Below are 27765 nucleotides of genomic sequence, written 5' to 3'. Positions count from 1 at the left end.
GAACCTTAACAATTGGTATCTTGTTTTGCTTAAGTCTTTTAACCTCACGATCCATTATTTCGACGGGTTCTTCGATGAATTGAAGTTTTTCGTTGATTTGGATTTCATCTAATGGAATAGTGAGATCTTCTTTAGCAAAACATTTCTTCAAATTCGAGACGTGGAAAGTATTATGTACAGCCGCGAGTTGTTGAGGTAACTCAAGTCGGTAAGCTACTGGTCCGACACGATCAATAATCTTGAATGGTCCAATATACCTTGGATTTAATTTCCCTCGTTTACCAAATCGAACAACGCCTTTCCAAGGTGCAACTTTAAGCATGACCATCTCTCCAATTTCAAATTCTATATCTTTTCTTTTAATGTCAGCGTAGCACTTTTGTCGACTTTGTGCGGTTTTCAACCGTTGTTGAATTTGGATGATCTTCTCGGTAGTTTCTTGTATAATCTCTGGACCCGTAATCTGTCTATCCCCCACTTCACTCCAACAAATCGGAGACCTGCACTTTCTACCATAAAGTGCTTCAAACGGCGCCATCTCAATGCTTGAATGGTAGTTGTTGTTGTAGGAAAATTCTGCTAACGGTAGATGTCGATCCCAACTGTTTCCGAAATCAATAACACATGCTCGTAGCATGTCTTCAAGCGTTTGTATCGTCCTTTCGCTCTGCCCATCAGTTTGTGGATGATAGGCAGTACTCATGTCTAGACGAGTTCCTAATGCTTGCTGTAATGTCTGCCAGAATCTTGAAATAAATCTGCCATCCCTATCAGAGATAATAGAGATTGGTATTCCATGTCTGGAGACGACTTCCTTCAAATACATTCGTGCTAACTTCTCCATCTTGTCATCTTCTCTTATTGGTAGGAAGTGTGCTGATTTGGTGAGACGATCAACTATTACCCAAATAGTATCAAAACCACTTGCAGTCCTTGGCAATTTAGTGATGAAATCCATGGTAATGTTTTCCCATTTCCATTTCGGGATTTCGGGTTGTTGAAGTAGACCTGATGGTTTCTGATGCTCAGCTTTGACCTTAGAACACGTCAAACATTCTCCTACGTATTTAGCAACATCGGCTTTCATACCCGGCCACCAAAAATGTTTCTTGAGATCCTTGTACATCTTCCCCGTTCCAGGATGTATTGAGTATCTGGTTTTATGAGCTTCTCTAAGTACCATTTCTCTCATATCTCCAAATTTTGGTACCCAAATCCTTTCAGCCCTATACTGGGTTCCGTCTTCCCGAATATTAAGATGCTTCTCCGATCCTTTGGGTATTTCATCCTTTAAATTTCCCTCTTTTAAAACTCCTTGTTGCGCCTCCTTTATTTGAGTAGTAATGTTATTATGAATCATTATATTCATAGATTTTACTCGAATGGGTTCTCTGTCCTTCCTGCTCAAGGCATCGGCTACCACATTTGCCTTCCCCGGGTGGTAACGAATCTCAAAGTCGTAATCATTCAATAATTCAATCCACCTACGCTGCCTCATATTCAGTTGTTTCTGATTAAATATGTGTTGAAGACTTTTGTGGTCGGTATATATAATACTTTTGACCCCATATAAGTAGTGCTCCAAGTCTTTAATGCAAAAACAACCGCGCCTAATTCCAAATCATGCGTCGTATAATTTTGTTCGTGAATCTTCAATTGTCTAGACGCATAAGCAATCACCTTCGTTCGTTGCATTAATACACAACCGAGACCTTGCTTTGATGCATCACAATAAATCACAAAATCATCATTCCCTTCAGGCAATGACAATATAGGTGCCGTAGTTAGCTTTTTCTTCAATAACTGAAACGCTTTCTCTTGTTCATCATTCCATTCAAATTTCTTCCCTTTATGCGTTAATGCAGTCAAGGGTTTTGCTATTCTGGAAAAGTCTTGGATGAACCTTCTGTAGTAACCAGCTAGTCCTAAAAACTGGCGTATGTGTTTCGGAGTTTTCGGGGTTTCCCACTTTTCAACAGTTTCTATCTTTGTCGGATCCACCTTAATACCTTCTTTGTTCACTATGTGACCGAGGAATTGAACTACTTCCAACCAAAATGCACACTTTGAAAACTTAGCGTACAATTCTTCCTTCCTCAATACTTCTAACACCTTTCTCAAATGTTCACCGTGTTCTTGGTCATTCTTTGAGTAAATAAGTATGTCATCAATGAAAACAATGACAAACTTGTCAAGGTATGGTCCACACACTCGGTTCATAAGGTCCATGAACACAGCTGGTGCATTAGTTAAACCAAACGGCATGACCATAAACTCGTAATGACCGTAACGTGTTCTGAAAGCAGTCTTTGGAATATCATCTTCTTTCACCCGCATTTGATGATACCCGGAACGTAAGTCAATCTTTGAATAAACAGACGAGCCTTGTAGTTGATCAAATAAGTCATCGATTCTCGGTAATGGGTAGCGGTTCTTGATGGTAAGTTTGTTCAACTCTCGGTAGTCGATACACAACCTGAATGTACCATCTTTCTTCTTGACAAACAAAACAGGAGCTCCCCACGGTGATGTGCTTGGTCGAATGAAACCACGCTCTAAAAGTTCTTGTAATTGGCTTTGCAGTTCTTTCATCTTGCTGGGTGCGAGTCTGTAAGGAGTACGAGCTATTGGTGCAGCTCCTGGTACAAGATCTATTTGAAATTCAACGGATCGATGTGGGGGTAATCACGGTAATTCTTTCAGAAATACATCGGGAAATTCTTTTGCAATGGGAACATCATTGATGCTCTTTTCTTCAGTTTGTACTTTCTCGACGTGTGCTAGAACAGCATAGCAACCTTTTCTTATTAGTTTTTGTGCCTTCAAATTACTAATAAGATGTAGCTTCATGTTGCCCTTTTCTCCGTACACCATTAAGGGTTTTCCTTTTTCTCGTATAATGCGAATTGCATTTTTGTAACAAACGATCTCCGCTTTCACTTCTTTCAACCAGTCCATACCGATTATCACATCAAAACTCCCTAACTCTACTGGTATCAAATCAATCTTAAATGTTTCGCTAACCAGTTTAATTTCTCGATTCCGACATATATTATCTGCTGAAATTAATTTACCATTTGCTAATTCGAGTAAAAATTTACTATCCAAAGGCGTCAATGGACAACTTAATTTAGCACAAAAATCTCTACTCATATAGCTTCTATCCGCACCCGAATCAAATAAAACGTAAGCAGATTTATTGTCAATAAGAAACGTACCCGTAACAAGCTCCGGGTCTTCCTGTGCCTCTACCGCATTAATATTGAAAACTCTTCCACGGCCTTGTCCATTCGTGTTCTCCTGGTTCGGGCAATTTCTAATAATGTGGCCTGGTTTTCCACATTTATAACAAACTACATTGGCATAACTTGCTCCGACACTACTTGCTCCGCCATTACTCGTTCCGACACCATTTGTTCCTTTCGTTCTATTAACCCCTGGTCCGTAGACCTCACACTTCGCCGCGCTATGACCATTTCTTTTACACTTGTTGCAAAATTTGGTGCAGAACCCCGAGTGATTCTTTTCACACCTTTGGCATAGCTGCTTCTGATTGTTGTTGTTGTTGCGGTTATTATTGTTGTTGGGATGATTGTTGTAGTTGCTGTTGTTGTTGTTGTTGTTGTTGTTGTTGTTGTTGTTGTTGTTGTTGGGCCGTTTGTTATAGTTGCGATTGATGTTGCGATTGTTGGGATAATTGTTGCGATTATTGTTGTAATTGCTGTTGTTGTTGTATTGGTGATTCTTATCACCGTTTTCCTCCCACTTTCTTTTGACTTGCTTCACATTGGCCTCTTCAGCAGTCTGTTCTTTAATTCTTTCTTCAATCTGGTTCACTAGTTTGTGAGCCATTCTACATGCCTGTTGTATGGAGGCGGGCTCGTGTGAACTTATATCTTCTTGGATTCTTTCCGGTAATCCTTTCACAAACGCGTCGATCTTCTCTTCCTCATCTTCGAATGCTCCCGGACACAATAGGCACAATTCTGTGAATCGTCTTTCGTACGTGGTAATATCAAATCCTTGGGTTCGTAACCCTCTAAGTTCTGTCTTAAGCTTATTGACCTCGGTTCTGGGACGGTACTTCTCGTTCATCAAGTGCTTGAATGCTGACCACGGTAGTGCGTACGCATCATCTTGTCCCACTTGCTCTAGATAGGTATTCCACCATGTTAACGCAGAACTTGTGAAGGTATGCGTAGCGTACTTCACTTTGTCCTCTTCAGTACACTTACTTATGGCAAACACCGATTCAACCTTCTCTGTCCACCGTTTCAATCCGATCGGTCCTTCGGTTCCATCAAATTCCAAAAGTTTGCAGGCAGTGAATTCTTTGTAGGTGCATCCTACACGATTTCCTGTACTGCTAGATCCAAGGTTATTGTTGGTATGTAGCGCAGCCTGTACTGCGGCTATGTTTGAAGCTAAAAAAGTACGGAATTCCTCTTCATTCATATTCACGGTGTGTCGAGTAGTCGGTGCCATTTCCTTCAAAATAGTTAAATGGAACAAGTTAATCATACAGAATATTAAGAGTAGTTAATAGTATTTCGTAGCATAATATGAACTCATTTATAAAAGCTTTTTCTTCATATTAGCGTTTTATAAGTTTAAATTCGGGTAGTACCTACCCGTTAAGTTCATACTTAGTAGCTAATATACAATTCAACTACTACAATTCTATATGAAAAACTGATTATAATAATATTTCGCGTTCAAACTTTTATACAATATTTTACAAACTTACAATACCGCTTATTTTACATAAAGCATGAAATATAGCACACAATAACTTTGATACAAGATAGTTGTGAAGACAATTCTAGCTAGTACACAAGTCGTTCAGCAAAGGCAATAAAGACACGTAATTCATACGTCCAGAAACAAGTCATGCATTCTGGTTTTACTAGGACTACTTCCCATCCTTGGTCTTGTGCAACATAACCGTTATGGCCGTTGATAAGACAGCGTGTTGTAACGTCATCAAAGGGACGAGGGTTACGTAATGTCCAACAGTCCCGTAATAATCTAAAAACCTCATTTCTTACCCCAATTACCGACTCCGTCACTTGTGGAAACGTTTTGTTTAATAGTTGTAGCCCGATGTTCTTGTTCTCACTTTGGTGAGAAGCGAACATTACTAATCCGTAAGCATAACATGCTTCTTTATGTTGCATGTTAGCCGCTTTTTCTAAATCACGAAGTCCAATATTCGGATATATTGAGTCAAAATAATTTCTTAACCCATTGCGTAAAATAGCATTTGGGTTCCCCGCAATATATGCGTCAAAGTAAACACATCGTAACTTATGGGTTTCCCAATGTGATATCCCCCATCTTTCAAACGAAAGTCTCTTATAAACCAAGACATTCTTGGAATGTTCTTCGAATGTCTTACAAACTGATCTCGCCTTAAATAGTTGTGCCGAAGAATTCTGGCCGACTCTAGACAAGATTTCATCAATCATGTCTCCGGGTAGGTCTCTTAAAATATTGGGTTGTCTATCCATTTTGTGTTTTTAAACTGTAAAATAGACAAGAGTTAGATTCATAAAAAAATACTTATTAATACAAGCAATTTTTACATATATCATAAAGCATAAGAACACTATATTACATATATTACACCACACGAATACAACTATCTTATTCCGACTCGCTCGTTTCTTCTTCTTCGGTTTTGGTTCGTTTTGCCAAGTTTCTAGGGATATATGATGTTCCCCTAATACGAGCCGTCGTTGTCCACATTGGTTTAGAAAAACCTGGTGGTTTAGAGGTTCCCGGGTCATTGTTACAACTTAAGGACTTCGGGGGTTGACGATACATATAAAGTTCATCGGGGTTGGAATTAGATTTCTCTATTTTTATGCCCTTTCCCTTATTATTTTCTTTTGCCTTTTTAAATTCAGTTGGGGTAATTTCTATAACATCATCGGAATTCTCGTCGGAATCCGATTCATCGGAGAATTGGTAATCCTCCCAATATTTTGCTTCCTTGGCGGAAACACCATTGACCATAATTAACTTTGGTCGGTTGGTTGAGGATTTTCTTTTACTTAACCGTTTTATTATTTCCCCCACCGGTTCTATTTCTTCATCCGGTTCCGATTCTTCTTCCAGTTCCGATTCTTCTTCCGGTTCCGACTCTTCTTCCGGTTCCTCTTCGGGAACTTGTGAATCAGTCCACAAATCATTCCAATTTACATTTGACTCTTCATTATTATTAGGTGAGTCAATGGGACTTGTTCTAGAGGTAGACATCTATCACATAATATCAAACACGTTAAGAGATTAATATATCACATAATATTCATATGTTAAAAATATATAGTTTCCAACAAAAATGTTAAGCAATCATTTTTAAAGAAAACACGGTCGAAGTCCAGACTCACTAATGCATCCTAACAAACTCGATATGACACACTAATGCAAATTTTCTGGTTCTCTAAGACCAACGCTCTGATACCAACTGAAATGTCCCGTTCTTATTGATTAAAAACGTTCCATATTAATTGATTTCGTTGCGAGGTTTTGACCTCTATATGAGACGTTTTTCAAAGACTGCATTCATTTTTAAAACAAACCATAACCTTTATTTCATAAATAAAGGTTTAAAAAGCTTTACGTAGATTATCAAATAATGATAATCTAAAATATCCTGTTTACACACGACCATTACATAATGGTTTACAATACAAATATGTTACATCGAAATCAGTTTCTTGAATGCAGTTTTTACACAATATCATACAAACATGGACTCCAAATCTTGTCCTTATTTTAGTATGCAACAGCGGAAGCTCTTAATATTCACCTGAGAATAAACATGCTTTAAACGTCAACAAAAATGTTGGTGAGTTATAGGTTTAACCTATATATATCAAATCGTAACAATAGACCACAAGATTTCATATTTCAATACACATCCCATACATAGAGATAAAAATCATTCATATGGTGAACACCTGGTAACCGACAATAACAAGATGCATATATAAGAATATCCCCATCATTCCGGGACACCCTTCGGATATGATATAAATTTCGAAGTACTAAAGCATCCGGTACTTTGGATGGGGTTTGTTAGGCCCAATAGATCTATCTTTAGGATTCGCGTCAATTAGGGTGTCTGTTCCCTAATTCTTAGATTACCAGACTTAATAAAAAGGGGCATATTCGATTTCGATAATTCAACCATAGAATGTAGTTTCACGTACTTGTGTCTATTTTGTAAATCATTTATAAAACCTGCATGTATTCTCATCCCAAAAATATTAGATTTTAAAAGTGGGACTATAACTCACTTTCACAGATTTTTTTATTTCGTCGGGAAGTAAGACTTGGCCACTGGTTGATTCACGAACCTATAACAATATATACATATATATCAAAGTATGTTCAAAATATATTTACAACACTTTTAATATATTTTGATGTTTTACGTTTATTAAGTCAGCTGTCCTCGTTAGTAACCTACAACTAGTTGTCCACAGTTAGATGTACAGAAATAAATCGATAAATATTATCTTGAATCAATCCACGACCCAGTGTATACGTATCTCAGTATTGATCACAACTCAAACTATATATATTTTGGAATCAACCTCAACCCTGTATAGCTAACTCCAACATTCACATATAGAGTGTCTATGGTTGTTCCGAAATATATATAGATGTGTCGACATGATAGGTCGAAACATTGTATACGTGTCTATGGTATCTCAAGATTACATAATATACAATACAAGTTGATTAAGTTATGGTTGGAATAGATTTGTTACCAATTTTCACGTAGCTAAAATGAGAAAAATTATCCAATCTTGTTTTACCCATAACTTCTTCATTTTAAATCCGTTTTGAGTGAATCAAATTGCTATGGTTTCATATTGAACTCTATTTTATGAATCTAAACAGAAAAAGTATAGGTTTATAGTCGGAAAAATAAGTTACAAGTCATTTTTGTAAAGGTAGTCATTTCAGTCGAAAGAACGACGTCTAGATGACCATTTTAGAAAACATACTTCCACTTTGAGTTTAACCATAATTTTTGGATATAGTTTCATGTTCATAATAAAAATCATTTTCTCAGAATAACAACTTTTAAATCAAAGTTTATCATAGTTTTTAATTAACTAACCCAAAACAGCCCGCGGTGTTACTACGGCGGCGTAAATCCGGTTTTACGGTGTTTTTCGTGTTTCCAGGTTTTAAATCATTAAGTTAGCATATCATATAGATATAGAACATGTGTTTAGTTGATTTTAAAAGTCAAGTTAGAAGGATTAACTTTTGTTTGCGAACAAGTTTAGAATTAACTAAACTATGTTCTAGTGATTACAAGTTTAAACCTTCGAATAAGATAGCTTTATATGTATGAATCGAATGATGTTATGAACATCATTACTACCTTAAGTTCCTTGGATAAACCTACTGGAAAATAGAAAAATGGATCCAGCTTCAATGGATCCTTGGATGGCTCGAAGTTCTTGAAGCAGAATCATGACACGAAAACAAGTTCAAGTAAGATCATCACTTGAAATAAGATTGTTATAGTTATAGAAATTGAACCAAAGTTTGAATATGATTATTACCTTGTATTAGAATGATAACCTACTGTAAGAAACAAAGATTTCTTGAGGTTGGATGATCACCTTACAAGATTGGAAGTGAGCTAGCAAACTTGAAAGTATTCTTGATTTTATGAAACTAGAACTTTTGGAATTTATGAAGAACACTTAGAACTTGAAGATAGAACTTGAGAGAGATCAATTAGATGAAGAAAATTGAAGAATGAAAGTGTTTGTAGGTGTTTTTGGTCGTTGGTGTATGGATTAGATATAAAGGATATGTAATTTTGTTTTCATGTAAATAAGTCATGAATGATTACTCATATTTTTGTAATTTTATGAGATATTTCATGCTAGTTGCCAAATGATGGTTCCCACATGTGTTAGGTGACTCACATGGGCTGCTAAGAGCTGATCATTGGAGTGTATATACCAATAGTACATACATCTAAAAGCTGTGTATTGTACGAGTACGAATACGGGTGCATACGAGCAGAATTGTTGATGAAACTGAACGAGGATGTAATTGTAAGCATTTTTGTTAAGTAGAAGTATTTTGATAAGTGTCTTGAAGTCTTTCAAAAGTGTATGAATACATATTAAAACACTACATGTATATACATTTTAACTGAGTCATTAAGTCATCGTTAGTCGTTACATGTAAATGTTGTTTTGAAACCTTTAGGTTAACGATCTTGTTAAATGTTGTTAACCCAATGTTTATAGTATCAAAAGAGATTTTAAATTATTATATTATCATGATATTATGATGTACTAATATCTCTTAATATGATATATATACATTAAATGTCGTTACAACGATAATCGTTACATATATGTCTCGTTTCAAAACCATTAAGTTAGTAGTCTTGTTTTTACATATGTAGTTCATTGTTAATATACTTAATGATATGTTTACTTATCATAATATCATGTTAACTATATATATAACCATATATATGTCATCATATAGTTTTTACAAGTTTTAACGTTCGTGAATCACCGGTCAACTTGGGTGGTCAATTGTCTATATGAAACCTATTTCAATTAATCAAGTCTTAACAAGTTTGATTGCTTAACATGTTGGAAACATTTAATCATGTAAATATCAATCTCAATTAATATATATAAACATGGAAAAGTTCGGGTCACTACACCTTAACTCATCGTTCAAGGTACGGTAGAAATCTTTCATTAGCTTGTGATCGTCACCAACATATTCCGGGCAAAAATGAGTCTTTGCCAAAAAGGTAGACTTGAGAGTAACCAAGTCCATTGAACCTTGTTGCAAATGATGCCCCGAATTCTATCAAGGTCGGAAGAAGTTCGGTATTCTTGAAAAAATTCCTTCTTAAACTCCTCCCATGTCAAGCTCATACATTGCTCTTCACCATACAAATTGATTTTATCGTCCCACCACAACTTGCCTTCTTCACGTAACATGCTAGACCCATACCTCGTCTTCTTCTCGGGAGGACATTCCACGGTACGAAAAGATCCCTCGATATCAGAAATCCAGAAAGTGCTTTTCAATGGATCCCTCACCCCATTAAACATCGTAGGTTGAGTATCCTTGAAATTTTTGTAGTGGAAGTCCCGCCTTCCACCCCCACCATTACCTTCACCCCCTTCGCCTCGAGGATAAATGTTTCTAGCCTCTAAAGCCTCCTCTATTGCGGCTTTCATTCGATCGTTGATCATTTCGGTCACTTGTCCATCGATCGACTCTTGGAAGACCTTTCGGACATCGTCAAGAAAATCCTTCTTTAACTTTTTAAAGATGGCCTCAACCTTGGCCGTGAGTTCAACATCCTCACTCGTACCACCGTTATCATTATCGTGTCCGTTTCTCGTATTCATTCTTTAAAACGGAAAAGATTAAACAAAGAACGAAAAGACCTAACATGTAAGTATATAAATGTACACCACACTACTCCATCTCGCTCGACAATAGTCGTACATTACTTGTTTGACACGATTTGCACCCGTAACAATGGTAGCTAATCATTGTTACGCGAGCACGTCACATTAACTTGCTAGTACAACGTCCATCTCGTTCGATGCTTGCTAAACACAACACAAATCAATTAGCACAAGGTTAGTTCACATAAACCAAAGCACTAACAATTAACGATTAGACCCAAAGTCCTACAAGTCCCGCATAAAGCGCTCACACAATAAAGCCCAAGTCTAGGCACATATCTCAAGTCGCCTAAATCCCTTAGACCATGCTCTCTGATACCACTTGAAAAAACCCAACCCGTATTCCATACGATAAATTTTTTTTTTATACAATACACATTTACGTGCCAATTAAATATGTAAACCATTCCACAAGTTCCATTTAATCGTATAACAATTTAAATGTTTACCAAAGGCACAAAGGCCAGTAATTAAGTTTAATACAAGTTTGACCTACTACAATGATAGTTTATAATCCAAACAACATTCGAGCATGGTTTGGGGCTAAACTACTCAAAACGTTAGGCCACTTCAAAAGCTATCCAAAAAGCACCCACTGTCAACACAAACGGGAGACAACTAATCCAACCGTATGCCCTTACCCTTGTCCAAGCCGGAACCTATAAAAATGGTAAACAACGAGAGGGTAAGCAATGCTTAGTGAATGCAATAGTTATACATACATATATATAACCCATCTATTTGCAATCACAAATACCAAATACCTCGCACGAACATGTAACTCACATAGAAAGTCAATCATACCCGAAATACCAACAAGTCATACATTGATCCAAATCTCATTAGCATATACTCAACACCATATATATATATATATATATATATATATATATATATATATATATATATATATATATATATATATATATATATATATATATATATATATATATATATATATATATATATATATATATATAATGCTAAACGATAACAACACAATATGGTTAACCATAACGCTATGGTGCTACCGGCACGTGGTTCACACCATATGCATTTGAGTCTCACTCTTTTATAGTGCTACCAGCACATGGTTCACACTTTGACGCTACCGGCACGTGGTTCATTCCTCATTTTATAGTACTACCGGCACGTGGTTCACACTCGATGCTACCGGCACGTGGTTCACATCCTATATCCGTCACATACATGTTATGGTACTACCGGCACGTGGTTCATAAAATAACATTCACAAATAAACACGCCATATACATGAACGTATAATTATTCCACTCACCTTGTCACAAGGATGATGATTTAGCACTTCCAAGCTTCAACGCAATGTACCTAAATCATTAAGTGCACATTCAATTTCACAACTAGTGGGATTAACCACAATACTCCCACTTGAGCATTTAATGACCCAATTCGCATTAAATGACTCAACTACTCACAACCACCCATAAATGGCCAAGACTCGACTTTAATCACTAAGACTAGTGAATTAAAGTCTATTAACTTCAATTAACACAAAACTTAGGGTAATCCATACCCATTTCATCTAATTAGTTCAACTAGTACATTTTGACCCATTTTACAATACTTAGACTCACAATCAAGTCAAACTTACTCATTAACACTTCTTTCATAAATCTTAAAGTGCATTAGTGACTAACAACATCAATTGACACTTACAACCTCAAATCACAAGGCCAAAACCCTAGATTGTGGCTATTAGGGTTTCATTACAACAACATAACCCAAACTCACCCATTTTACCACCAATTGGGTCTTACAAATCTCTAGTAACCAAAACCCTAGCCATTAACCAATTAAAACTCAAAAACTTAGAGTTAGAACTTACCGAGACTATCAACGCGTAGCTAGAACACAAGGAACAACTTTAATTCTTGCTCCTAGGTTTGATTCACAAATCTTCACCTTCAAATCTCAAGATTAAACTAAGTGGGTTTTGTGTTTTGGGAGAGAAAATGGGAAGAAAAGAGAAAAAGAAAATGAATTAAATGGATATGTGGTGGAGAGTTAATGCCCCCATCAGATCCATATGTCAATTTACCATTTTGCCCCTTAAAATCCCTTAAAATGAGCTAAGTCTGACACCAGTTCAGCAGAACTGTCGTGGCGCGGCCTTAATCATCGCAGCGCGACACATAAAGGGAAAATAGGCCCTTCTTAACCCAATCTCTGATCCAGGTTTGCTTTGTTTGTCGTGGCGCGGTCCCGCCCGTCGCGGCGCGGCGTTTGCCTGAGCCTGGTCACTTCGACCATTTAACACAAAACGATGGTTCAAACAACTAGCACACCTCATTCACTTTTCCTATGCACGCCTAAGCTTCAACCTTACGTCCCGCACGACTCAACTCCATCGCGACACGTACATATACACGTCCATACATGTATTCTCAAATATATATATACATATATATATATATATATATATATATATATATATATATATATACACTCACATACATGCACCCACTCATAAACTAACACTTTGGCTCATTTAATCACATAAACGAACAAGATATAATCGTGCTAATAATTAAGTTTGTACCTTTAAATATGTACGGGAAAAACGGGGTGTTACAAGTCAATAGTATTCCGTAGCATAATATGAACTCATTTATAAAAGCTTTTTCTTCGTATTAGCATTTTATAAGTTTTAATTCAGGTAATACCTACCCGTTAAATTCATACTTAGTAGCTAACATACAATTCAACTACTACAATTCTATATGAAAAACTAATTATAATAATATTTCACATTCAAACTTTTATACAATATTTTGCAAACTTACAATACCGCTATTTTACATATATAGCATGAAATATATCACATAAAAACTCTGATACAAAACAGTTGCGAAGACAATTCTAGTTAATACGCAAGTCGTTCAACAAAGGCAATAAAGACACATAATTCATACGTTCAGAAACAAGTCATGCATTCTGGTTTTACTAAGACTACTTCTCATCCTTGGTCTTGTGGAACATAACTGTTGTGACCGTTGACAAGACAGCATGTTGTAATGTCGTCAAAAGGACGAGGGTTTCATAATGTCCAACAGCCCCGTAATAATCTAAAAACCTTGTTTCTCACTCCAAGTACTGAATCCTTCACTTGTGGGAAGGTTTTATTTAAAAGTTGCAATCCGATGTTCTTTTTCTCACTTTGGTAAGAAGCGAACATCACTAACCCGTAAGCATAACATGCTTCTTTATGTTGCATGTTAGAAGCTCTTTCTAATTCACGAAATCCTATGTTGGGATATGTTGAGTCAAAATAGGTTCTTAACCCGTAGCGTAAAATTGCATTTGGGTTCTCTGCATTTAATGCTTTAAAGAAAACACTGTGTAACTTACAGTCTCCCTAATGTGATATACCCCACCTATTAAAGAAAAGCCTTTTATAAACTAAGGCATTTCGCCATAACTAACTGTGCTGATGAATTCTGACCGACTCTAGACAAGATTTCATCAATCATATCCTCTGGTAGGTCTTCTAAAATATTCGGTTGTCTACCCTTAACGTCGATTTTGTGTTTTTATAATGTAAAAATAGACGAGGGTTAGATTCATAAAAGATAATTAACAAACAATACAAGCAATTTTTACATAGAACATAAAAGTACAAGCACACTACAATACATATAATACACAACATGATTATAACCCTCTAATCTGAATCACTGGTTTCTTCTTCTTCGAACTTGGTTCGTTTTCCTAATTTTCTAGGAATATTTGGTGTTCCTCTAATACGAGCCATCATTTTCCACAATGGTTTAGAAAAACCTGGTGGTTTAGAGGTTCCCGGGTCATTGTTACATTTTAGGAAATACGGATATTTCCGATACATATAAAGTTCATTGGGGTTGGAATCGGATTTCTCTATTTTTATACCTTTTCCCTTATTATTTTCTTTAGCTTTATTAAATTGGGTTGAGGTAATTTCTATAACATCATCAGAATCCTCATCGGGATCCGATTCATCGAAAAATTGGTAATCTTCCCGATATTTTGCTTCCTCGGTGGAAACACCATTGACCATTATTAACTTTGGTCCGTTGGTTGAGGATTTTCTTTTATTTAATCGATTTACTATAGGTATCAATATTTCTTCCTCCGGAACCTCTTCTTCTTCTGGTTCCTCCTCTTCCGATTCCTCCTCTTCTGGTTCCTCCTCTTCTGGTTCCTCCTCTTCCGGTTCCTCCTCTTCCGGTTCCTCTTCGGGAATTTGTGAATCTTCCCAAAATATATTCGACTCTTCGTTATTATTAGGTGAATCAATGGGATTTGTACTAGAGGTAGACATCTATCACACAATATCAAACACATTAACAGGTTAATATATCACATAATATTTACATGTTATTAATATATAGTTTCCAACAAAAGTGTTAAGCAATCGTTTTTAAAGAAAACACGGTCGAAGTCCAGACTCACTAATGTATCCTAGCAAACTCGATAAGACACACTAATGCAAATTTCTAGTTCTCTAAGACAAACGCTCGGATACCAACTGAAATGTCTCGTTCATATTGATTATAAACGTTCCATATTAATTGATTTCGTTGCGAGGTTTTGACCTCTATATGAGACGTTTTTCAAAGACTGCATTCGATTTTAGAATAAACCATAACCTTTAAAATATTACGACGATTATCAAATAATGATAATCTAAAATATAGCGTTTTTCACACAACCATTACATAATGGTTTACAATAATATTACACATCAACATAAGTCTTCGAATGCAGTTTTTAAACAATATTATACAAGCATGGACTCCAAATCTTGTCCTTAATTTAGTATGCAACAGCGGAAGCTCTTAATAATCACCTGAGAATAAACATGCTTAAAACGTCAACAAAATTGTTGGTGAGTTATAGGTTTAACCTACATATTATCAAATCATAATAATAGACCACAAGATTTCATTTTTATAACACATCTCATATCAGGCATTTCGCAAACTGCATAGAGATAAAAATCATTCATATGTTGAACACCTGGTAACCGACCTTAACAAGATGCATATAGAATATCCCCATCATTCCGGGACTCTCATCGGATATGATAAATCGAAGTACTAAAGCATCCGTAACTCGGATGAGGCTTGTTGGGCCAAATAGATCTATCTTTAGGATTCGCGTCAATTAGGGGCCATTTTCCTAATTCTTAGGCTACCAAGCTAAAAAGGGGCATATTCGGTTCGATAATCGAACATAGAAAGTATTCTCGATTACTTGTGTCTATTTTGTAAAACATTTATAAAATCGCATGTATTCTCATCCCAAAAAAAATAATAGATTTTAAAAGTGGGACTATAACTCACTTTCACAGATTTTTACTTCGTCGGGAAGTAAGACTTGGCTACTGGTCGATTCACGAACCTAAACAAATATGTACATATATATCAAAATATGTTCAAAATATATTTACAACATTTTTAATATGTTTTAATGTTTTAAGTTTATTAAGTTAGCTGTCCTCGTTAGTAACCTACAACTAGTTATCCATAGTTAGATGTACATAAATAAATCGATATATATTATCTTGGATCAATCCACGACCCAGTGTATACATGTCTCAGGCTAGATCACAACTCAAAGTATATATATTTTTGGAATCAACCTCAACCCTGTATAGCTAACTCCAACATTACTGCATATAGAGTGTCTATGGTTGTTCCAAATAATATATATACATGGGTCGATATGATATGTCAAAACATTTGCATACATGTCTATGGTATCCCAAGATTACATAATATATTAGAATACATGTAATACAATATAAGTTAGCTAGGATATGATTAATATAGATTTGTTAAAATATTTCCCGTAGCTACAACAATCAAAAAATATTCAATCTTGTTTTACCCATAACTTCTTCGTTTTAAATCCGTTTTGAGTAAATCAAATTGCTATGGTTTCATATTGAACTCTATTTTATGAATCTAAACAGAAAAAATATAGGTCTATAGTCAGAAATATAAGTTACAAGTCATTTTTGTAAGAGGTAGTCATTTCAGTCGAAAGAACGATGTCTTGATGACCATTTTGAAAAACATACTTCCACTTTGAGTTTAACCATGATTTTTGGATATAGTTTCATGTTCATAAGAAAAATAATTTTCCCAGAAGAACAACTTTTAAATCAAAGTATAAAATAGTTTTTAGTTAACTACCCCAAAACAGCCCACGGTGTTACTACGACGGCGTATATCTGGTTTTACGGTGTTTTTCGTGTTTCCCGGTTTTAAATCATTAAGTTAGCATATCATATAGATATAAAACATGTGTTTAGTTGATTTTAAAAGTCAAGTTAGAAGGATTAACTTTTGTTTGCGAACAAGTTTAGAATTAACTAAACTATGTTCTAGTGATTTCAAGTTTAAACCTTCGAATAAGGTAGTTTTATATATATGAATCGAATGATGTTATGAACATCATTACTAACTCAAGTTTAGTAGGTAAACCTACTGGAAGTGACAAGAAATGATCTAGCTTCAAAGGATCCTTGGATGGCTTGAAAGTTCTTGAAACAGAATCATGACACGAAACAAGTTCAAGTAAGATTATCACTCGAATTAGGATAGTTATAGTTATAGAAATTGAATCAAAGTTTGTATATGAGTATTACCTTGATTTAGAATGATATCTTACTGTAAACAACAAGGATTTCTTGAGGTTGGATGATCACTTTACAAGATTGGAAGTAAGCTAGCAAACTTGGAAGTATTCTTGATTTTATGAAACTAGAACTTATAGAATTTATGAAGAACACTTAGAACTTGAAGATAGAACTTGAGAGAGATCAATTAGATGAAGAAAATTGAAGAATGAAAGTATTTGTAGGTGTTTTTGGTCGTTGGTATATGGATTAGATATAAAGGATGTGTAATTTTATTTACAAGTAAATAAGTCATGAATGATTACTAATATTTTTGTAATTTTATGAGATATTTCATGCTAGTTGCCAAATGATGGTTCCCACATGTGTTAGGTGACTCACATGGGCTGCTAAGAGCTGATCATTGGAGTGTATATACCAATAGTACGTACATATAAAAGCTGTATATTGTACGAGTACGAATACGGGTGCATACGAGTAGAATTGTTGATGAAACTGAACGAGGATGTAATTGTAAGCATTTTTGTTAAGTAGAAGTATTTTGATAAGTGTCTTGAAGTCTTTCAAAAGTGTATGAATACATATTAAAACACTACATGTATATACATTTTAACTGAGTCGTTAAGTCATCGTTAGTCGTTACATGTATATGTTGTTTTGAAACCTTTAAGTTAACGGTCTTGTTAAATGTTATTAACCCGTTGTTTATTATATCTAAAGAGATGTTAAATTGTTACATTATCATGATATTATGATATATAATATATCTTAGTATGATATATATACAGTTAAATGTTACAACGATAATCGTTACATATATGTCTCGTTTCGAAATCATTAAGTTAGTAGTCTTATTTTTACATATGTAGTTCATTGTTAACACACTTAATGATATACTTAATTATCATTTTATCATGTTAGACATAGTGTATCAATATCTTAATATAATTCATATGTATTTAGTAATACGTTGTTATAACGATAATCGTTATATATATCGTTTCGAGTTTCTTAATTCAATAAACTCAATTTTATGTATATAACTCATTGTTAAAATACCTAATGAGATACTTACTTATCATAATATCATGTTAACTATATATATAATCATATATATATATATATATATATATATATATATATATATATATATATATATATATATATATATATATATATATATATATATATATATATATATATATATGTATATATCATATAGTTTTTATAAGTTTTAACGTTCGTGAATCACCGGTCAACTTGGGTGGTCAATTGTCTATATGAAACCTATTTCAATTAATCAAGTCTTAACAAGTTTGATTGCTTAACATGTTGGAAACATTTAATCATGTAAATATACCAATTTCATTTAATATATATAAACATGGAAGAGTCCGGGTCACTACACCATGCTCGGTCTATGTTTTGAATTAAGCTAAAATGGGTCGAAATGGTCACTTGTGGTAATTTGGGTCGTTGTGGGCCCGGTATTGTAAAGCTCGATTTTTATTGTTGAAAACTCTTAGTTTTAATTATTATAACATGTTGTGAAAACCGTTTAGTTTAAAAGTGTCGGGAAGCGGGTAATCCGCTCGCGTAAAATTGGAAAACTGATCAGAAATATTTAGTTCATTTGGACGCCGTCCAAAAGTTTTGGACGTCGTCCAGTCCTTCAGAATTGGACGCCGTCTAGATGCACAGTCTCACAAAAAAAAAATTTGGCGTATTTTTGGTCGGATAACGGGTTGGGTCGTTACACGCACTCTAAATTTATATTTAAACTAGACTAAATATCACGTACATATTGGGCTTAATTTCTTAAATAAACAATATGTACATGTAGGAAAAACAACACTCTCACTTCATGCTTTTGTTTTACCCTACATCACTGCCTATGTATATACTCCCTATTTGATCACATTGGATCATCATGCATGTAAATACATTCACAATCAGCAACCATGATAAAAAAAACAAAAAAAAAAAGGATTAAGCGGAAATAACCATGCTAAAAACTTGTTGGAACAAACTTAAAAAAAAAAAACAAAAAAAAACTAGTAGAGTAAAGTACACAAAAGTGCTTAAAAATTTAACTACACAACAACAGGAACTAAGATAGGATCCTACTTTGACAAATTACATATTACATACCCAAATCACATTAACCATTCAAGATGTGTAGCATGCAGCAAAAACCATATGTTTGATCAGCAAAAAAACCATGTGACTGTTGCATTGAGGATAACAGATTGCAAAAACATTGAAACCTGAAAGCAAAACAAATGACATCATTTTTTATGACACTTATCAACTTAGAACATATGAAAAATCAGAAAATTAGTATTTGATATGACCCGTTTCCACTTTTACTTAAAATGTACTGATATGCCAATGGAAATGAACCCATAAGTAAGCTGTAGTTGCAAAGAAAGATGAAAATCAGAAACTTACAATTTGATATGGTGACAGTTGTGATGCTATACTATTCGTTGTGCTAATTTGGCATCCTTCATTGCTTTCACCTCCTGCATGTTATCACACAGTTTATAATAATGAAGATTATAAAAGAATAAATAACTTGCTAGAATGAAAGTTAAGTAAACAAACACGTATGAACAAATTGAAAACTAGACATGTATTGGTTGAATTTTCTTATGTTATCACCATGATAATTTGTCTAGTATTTATACTATATTACAAGAGTAAATGACAAACTAGCTTTAATAAAAGAGATACGGACAATCTCTTTATTAAATACAAGATCTATAAGAGATATACACAATCTCTATATTAAATTAAATACAAGATATATAATAGATATGCACAATCTCTACAAGATATATCTTGTGACAATAGAATCCATTTAATTAGATTGCACTAATATTTTAACACTCCCCCTTAGTGCAAACTCTCGATCAACAATCCCCAACGTTTCTCGAAATTCCATGAACTTGATTTTCATTAAAGCTTTAGTAAAGATGTCGGCTACTTGAGCATTTGTCCTTAAGTTTGCTAGCTCGATCTCCCCACTAAGAACCTTTTCATGAATAAAATGATATCTCATTTATATATGCTTAGTACGGCCATGAAACACGGGATTCGAAGCAAGCTTGATTGCACTTTCGTTGTCACATTTCAATTTGACAACATAGTCTACTTTTTCAAGTATGTCACCAATCAATCTTCTTAACCAAATACATTCTTGAGCCGCCATTGTTGCAGCTATGTATTCTGCTTCCGTGCTAGAAAAAGCAACAACATCTTGCTTCTTACTACACCATTAAATAACCGCGGAACCCAAGTTAAAACAGTAACCCGAAGTTGAATGGCGATCATTTGCGTCCCCCATCCAATCTGCATCCACGAAACCATTTAACAAAACATCGTCACACTTCTTGTACCACAAACCGTGACCGATTGATCCTTTCACATAACGAAGGATCCTTTTTGCTGCATCAAGATGAACATTAGTTGGACATTGCATAAATTGAGAAACAATGCCAACCGCGTAAGAAATTTCCGGCCTTGTGATGGTTAGATAGATCAAACTCCCAACCATTTGTCGGAACAACTTCACATCCTTGAGCTCTTTTCCTTGATCTTTCTTCATTTTGAGGTTTGGTTCCATTGGAGTAGTCATAGGCTTTGAGTCCCCCATGTTGAAACGTTCCAAGAGACTTCTTGCATAACCCCTTTGAGTGATAAAGTACCTGTTTTCTAATTTATCAACTTCCAAGCCAAGAAAACATCCAATCTCCCCCAGATTCTTCATTTCAAAATGAACCGAAAGATCATCACTTAAACGAGAGATTTCTAACTCGTTTCCTCCGGTGATAATCATGTCATCAACATATAATAACACCAAAACATGGAAACCTGGTTCTTTCTTTACAAACAAACTAGAATCCGCATCAGAAATCTTAAAACCACAAAAGACAGGGTATTGTGCAACCTTACCATACCAAGCTCTCGGAGCTTGTTTCAAGCCATAAAGAGCTTTCTTCAACCGGCACACATATTCTGGAAATTGATTTGAAAAGAACCCAATAGGTTGTTCCATGAACACCTCACGATCAAGCACTCTATATAGAAAAGCATTTTTCACATCAAGTTGCCACAATTTCCACCCTTTGTAAGCTGCTAGTGAGATTATTGTTCTCACCGTTACCATTTTAGCCACGGGGCTAAAAGTTTCCTCATAATCAAGCCCATAACTTTGACAAAAGCCACAAGACACCAACCGAGCCTTGAACCTATTAATGGCTCCATCCGAGTTCTTAGAACAGTAGACCCATTTGCAAGTAACCGGTTTACATGCTTCCGGTTTCTTGACAAGCTCCCAAGTTTCATTCTTTTCCAATGCATCAATTTCCTCTTGCATTGCTTTTCTCCAATCCGGAGAATCTTTAGCTTCTTCATAACATGTTGGTTCTTTGGTTAAGCCACTTGAAAAGAAACAAGTTGTGACTGTGTTCACCTCATAGTCACTTAGATGTCTTGGTTGTCTCTTTTCTCTTGTTGACCTTCTAACTTGAGTTGGTACTTCTTCACTAGGTGTCTCTTCTTGAGTTTGAGAAACACCATCATTCTCACTTTCTTCTTGAGTGTCGAAGCTAGGAAACATAAATTTGTAATCTCTATTTTCTTTACCATTTTTGCTTGATTCAGAAAATTAAGAAGACACTTCATCAAATACTACATCTCTTGAAGTGGTAAACTTCTTTGTTTCTAGATCTATACACCTCCAACCTTTCCTGTGAGAATCATAACCAACAAAAATACACCTTTGAGTTTTTGGGTCAAGTTTGGTTCGGTTAGATTTTGGAACATGAACATAACAAATAGAACCAAACACCCTAAAATAGCTTACATTAGGCTTTTCACCATAAGCTAGCTCAAAAGATGATTTTTGTGTACCTGGCCAAGATGGTAACCGATTAGACACATGACAAGCACATTGAAGTGCTTCCACCCATAGCTTCCTGGGCAACCCCTTGTCATGTAACCAAAATAAGCATATTGAAACAAGGTAAGCAATCTTTCTTTCTGAAACCCCATTTTGTTGTGGAGTATCCGGACAAGTCATTTGGCGAGAAATACCATTTATTTTACAATAAGTAAAGAAATCATTTGACATGAATTCTCCACCATTATCACTCCTAAGAGCTTTTACCTTTCTCCTAAATTCTGATTCTACCGCTTCTTTGAATTCTATGAACTTTGATAAGGCTTCGGTTTTCTCCTTTAGGAATTTCACCCAAGTAAACCGAGAATAGTCATCAATTAACACCATGACATAGCAATGACCGCTATAAATTGGTTTTTTTGTTCCCCATCAAGTCCGTATGAATCAAGTCAAGCAAACCTTGTTTTTGATTTGTTGACTTTTTATATGGAAGTCGGTGTAACTTTCCATATTGACATCCTTGGCATATTACTTCCTCGCGAACATTCTTTAATTGAGGAATTCCATCAACTAGTTTATGTTAGAATATCTTTTGCAACATTTGATATCCCACATGGCCTAGTCTAGCATGCCAAATAGCTCCGTTGTCGGTTTGACTTGTTTTCTTCACGTAAGCCTCACCTGCGGACAACACAAACAAAGAACCTTTCTTTTCTCCCGTGAAAAGAACATCACCCACAATCTTCTTGACATTCTCAAGGACTTTCACATCCGTTGGACTAAAAAGAACATATTTTCCAGATTCGGTAATTTGAGGTACCGAAACTAGATTCTTGGTCAATTTAGGAACAAGATAAACATCTTTCAAAGTAAAAGTATTATTATTAACATCAATAATAGCATTACCTTCCTTTTTAACCGGATGAGTTGAGTTTTCGGCCATGATTACAACTCAATTTTGATTGTGATCTCTAATGTCATGAAGAAGAGTTCCATCACCGGTCACATGATGAGAGCAACCCGAATCAATAATCCATTGATTCTTCTTAACAACCGTATCAACGGTAAAACATTGCTCCCATTTGATTTCATCATCATCGTTGCTTGAACAAGCCACGTTTGCTTTTGTGACTTTAGAACGACAATATTTCTTGATGTGACCAACCTTCCCACACTTGTAACATGTGGGAGGTTTCTTCTCATAGTTACTTTTGTAACTAGTTTGCTCTTCTTCTTTTTCTTTGCTAGAAGAACCTTTCTTGAAGTTCTTCCCTTTTGAAAATAATACCGCATCATTTTCAAATCCTTTAGCCATTTGCTTGGCCAAAGCTTCTTGATTAGAGAGCAAATTCTCTAATTCTTCAACCGAAGGTTGAGTAGACCACCCCTGTATAGAGGTTGTGAATGGAACATACTCTTTCTTCAAACCACGAATTAAATATCTTCGCAACCGAGATTCACTAATTTTCTCGTTTGTATCAATCTCTGAAATTTCAGAACAAAGAGTTTTCACCCGTAAGAAATATTCAGAAACTGACATACCTTCTTGTCTTGAGATTGCTAACTCATTTTCCAAGAATTGCAACCGTGCGGTATTCTTCTTGGTAAAGAGTTTCTCAAGAGTATCCCAAACCTCCTTTGGCGAGTTAAGATCACAAACGTGTTCTATGAACTCTTTGCTAATTGATGTCCTCGATGCAAAGAGAGCCTTCCCACACTTAATCTTCCATTTTCTTCGTGACTCGCCTTGCTCAAGAGTTTCTACGGGAATTATGGCATCGCTTCCGGCCACAAGTTCCCATAGATCTTGACCTTGGAGATAAGCCTCCATACACATCTTCCAATACTTGTAGTTGTTGCCTACATGTCTTTCCATACCATTGAACATACCTCCATTGTTTACATTTGAGACTTCCATTTTTGATTAGCAAGAAACTAGTTTACACTTTGAGTAATTGCACACAAAGTTTAACTTAGGACTAAACTTATAACCAAGTTTATAATCAAGCTCTTGATACCATAAAAGAATAAATAACTTGCTAGAATGAAAGTTAAGTAAACAAACACGTATGAACAACCTGAAAATTAGACATGTATTGGTTGAATTTTCGTATGTTATCACCATGATAATTTGTCTAGTATTTATACTATATTACAAGAGTAAATGACAAACTAGCTTTAATAAAAGAGATATGGATAATCTCTTTATTAAATGCAAGATCTATAAGAGATATACACAATCTCTATATTAAATTAAATACAAGATATATAATAGATATGCACAATCTCTACAAGATATGCACAATCTCTACAAGATATATCTTGTGACAATAGAATCCATTTAATTAGATTGCACTAATATTTTAACAGATTAATCCCCGTTAATCATCATATTATGATATACAAAGTATAGCAACAAGTAAATAATGGTTTGGATACAAAATAAGTATTCTTCATGATGAAACTACCTTGCGTGAGTATATCAAGACAGTGGCATTTGGAGAAGCACCTAGAAGAAAGTTTTTGACTTGTTTCGAGATTTTTACTTTCTTTTTTCCTTCTTCCTTCCTTGGATAAATCTTGAGATTCGTTAACTTAGAAAATGAAGAAGGTAGATCAGAGAGTATGTCTAAATATAGTTCAAGAACCTGAAAAACATTATAAAAATCATCATTATATAAATCAAAAGAAGTGACATATAGATGCCTGTATGAATATTAAACAACCAAATACCTCTACGACTTCCAGTCCAAGCGTAAGATACTTGACATTGTGAAACTTTTGAAGAATCTTCATAATTGCACCACCATCCTCCTCAAATGGACACATAAAAAACTCCACTTTATCTAAACAAGATAAACCGTTTGCAAAAAAGGTATCATAAAATGGAACTTGATACTTTAATAAGGTCAATTCGGGTGTATAAATCTTTAGACCACAACTGCAGTCTACAACGATGAGATTCTTTAAGTGAGGTGCAACCACATTGGCCTCAGGCGTGAGATTAGAAAAATCGGAATGTGCAATGTAATGATTATGATAGGTCATGAAGCAGTTAGATAAGGTAAGATTTATCAAGTTTAAGCACTTAGAGAAAAGACCATTATACTCGTCAAGATTTTGGTTATTGAGAACGACATTTTCAAGATGCAAGGTTGTTAACAATGGTAGGTCAAAAGAGGATTTAATTTCAGGTTGATTGACATATCTAGCAGGTTCAATCAAAGTAAGATTTTCGAGAGATGGGGATATAAAAAGAGAATTAGGTATGTCGATACGCATTTGGACCAACCACATAATAGTCATGTTTTAGGGATTGTGAGAAAGCGCATAATTGATAAGTGTTTTGGAAAACGATGGGCTAAATCCTCCAACAGTAAGTTTAACAGATGACAAATCTATATCATTATTGCGTGAAGAGAAAAGACGGGTGAACTCACAGAATGTAGTTAACGGAGTAAAATCATCACTCGATATATCCAGATGTAGAACTGACTTCCAAATATTTTTCCATCTGGATGAGAGGATACTAGTTTTGATAGCTTGTTTTGTGTGGTTATAAGAGAGGATTTTGATGACGAGATCATCTGACAAGCTGCTCAGTCTATCATGTATTGTATTCATTATCACTCCAAAAAAGCTGTAAGTTAATAACATAAGTGATAATTAGGACACACTAATTAAAATTATGCAGACGGCTGCAATATGAGTTTATAAAAAGTGTATAATGTCATCAAAACAAGTGCCGATTCACCAATTACATTCTTACAATACTAATCTTTATGTTAATTAATAGAGCCCTACATTAAAAACACTAAACCCTACTTTGTACAAATAGATAAATGTTATCAGAAAAATCTTAAAATACTTTCTATTCTCACTTATATATTTCTAATCAGTCATAAACTATAAAATGAAAAAAGGAAATCAGCAGAAATGACTAACGAACTTTCTGTTAGTCAGTAAAAAGGAAATCGATAGAAACAACTAACAAACTACATATGTTAACGAGTAAAAATGAAATCGGTAGTACAACAACTACAAGTAGCAAATGAAATGAGAAAAATTTTAATGTGACATGGTTAGGGTTTTATTATAAAAGGATACCTATGTTAACTGTAGAAACTCAATGTGGTTTATATTGGGAACTTAGAAATTATGTTTAGGACGTATACTTATACTAGTGCCCAGATATCAGTATAAGTAATCAGAATGAAATGTATATGATAGACTATATAATCCACTACAAACATAAAAGCACAAACAAAAGTAACAAAATTTGGCTATAATTAAAGTGAGAGAAGATATCAAACCACAAAATCTGTAAAATACTAAAGTTAATCACATTTAATCAAGAACAAAAGGAATAAAAAACCCTAACTTTACAAATTTCATACTTTTCTAAAATCAACAAACAACTAAAGTAATCATACAATAGAGATAAGTTTCAAGAACGTAGAGTATTCAAAAAATCAAATCTAACCTTTGATTTGATAATAAAGTGACTTTCCCGTAAGCTGTGGGCAAAAAGATTTTGAAAGAACCCTACCCTAACTTCAGTACCTTTACGATCAAAGTTTATTTTGATTTCTAAACACTTTAATATGTTCACCACCACTTTTACTATTTCCAACTAAATGTTCTAAAATACCCTTAATGATGACTTACATAAATTTCTTGATATAATCAAACAAAGTACAGTTTTGAAAATAAAGCATCAAATGGGCTTAAGCCAACATTTTTTTTTTTTTTCAATTCCATAATTGAAAAAATAGTGTGATAAAAAAAATACTCTTACTTTATTCATATATATAAGACAAAGAGAAGAGATAAGTAAAAGTTAAAGGATAAAACGTAAAGTTAACAAAAAAAAAATATATATGTAATAGGTACATTTTTCTTAAACTGTGTATTTTATGTCTGGAAACAATAAATTTAGGACGTAGAGAGTAGTTAACTAGTTAAAATTAAACACATTCCAAATTAACAGATCATTTTTATAAAAACCTGAGATTCTACTAAGTAATTTAAATTTATAAATTTAATGTAAGTTTTTATGTCCAATATTTCTTTTACGATTGCTTATACCATTAGTTCTTGTGATTTATTCAAAATTATGTCAGCAATTCTTTTATTTTTAAATTTATACTAGTAGTCCTTATGGTTTTTAAAATGTACAGTTGTAGTTCTAATTTCAACGTCAGTTAATTTTTTAATAGAATAATTTAACTGGCGTTAAGTTTGGACCACCGCTTAGCATTTTAAAAACTATAGGGACGACAAGTATACTTTTAAACGAAAATGTACTATTGGTATAGTTTTGGGTAAACAACAGGGACCAAGGTATAATTAAAAATCATAGGGATGACAGCTATATACATTAAATAAATTTTTGATAGTTTATAATGACAATACGCTTATCGATAATTGATACAAATACTTGGCGAATAAAAGGCCCGTGCATTATTGTAAGAAATGATTTCGCTTTATACCATAAACATTATGTATTTCAGTAGTAGAGATGGCTCGTGTTTTACAACATGAAATCGTTTGATGTAATACATGAATTTGCTATATACATCAAACATTTTTTAGTAGTTTATATTTACTATACGTATATCAATAATTGGTAGAAACTATCTTTATAAAATAAACCAGTGTCAACAACAATCAAACTTGTTTATCAAAGAGCGGATATGGTGTGTTAC

General features: G+C 34.5%; 1 protein-coding gene across 1 annotated transcript; it reads right to left on the bottom strand.

Annotated features, from left to right (window-relative positions):
• Positions 1-23009: 23009 nt before the first annotated feature.
• On the bottom strand, positions 23010-23975 carry LOC139859608 (uncharacterized). The gene has a single exon (XM_071848388.1). The coding sequence runs from the start codon at positions 23973-23975 to the stop codon at positions 23010-23012; it is 966 nt and encodes a 321-aa protein (XP_071704489.1).
• Positions 23976-27765: the final 3790 nt, after the last annotated feature.

Source organism: Rutidosis leptorrhynchoides, chromosome 7 (assembly GCF_046630445.1).
Source record: "Rutidosis leptorrhynchoides isolate AG116_Rl617_1_P2 chromosome 7, CSIRO_AGI_Rlap_v1, whole genome shotgun sequence".
Taxonomy (NCBI): Eukaryota; Viridiplantae; Streptophyta; class Magnoliopsida; order Asterales; family Asteraceae; genus Rutidosis; species Rutidosis leptorrhynchoides.
The sequence above is the reverse complement of the archived record's forward strand: the minus strand, read 5'-3'. Positions and strand labels throughout refer to the sequence as shown.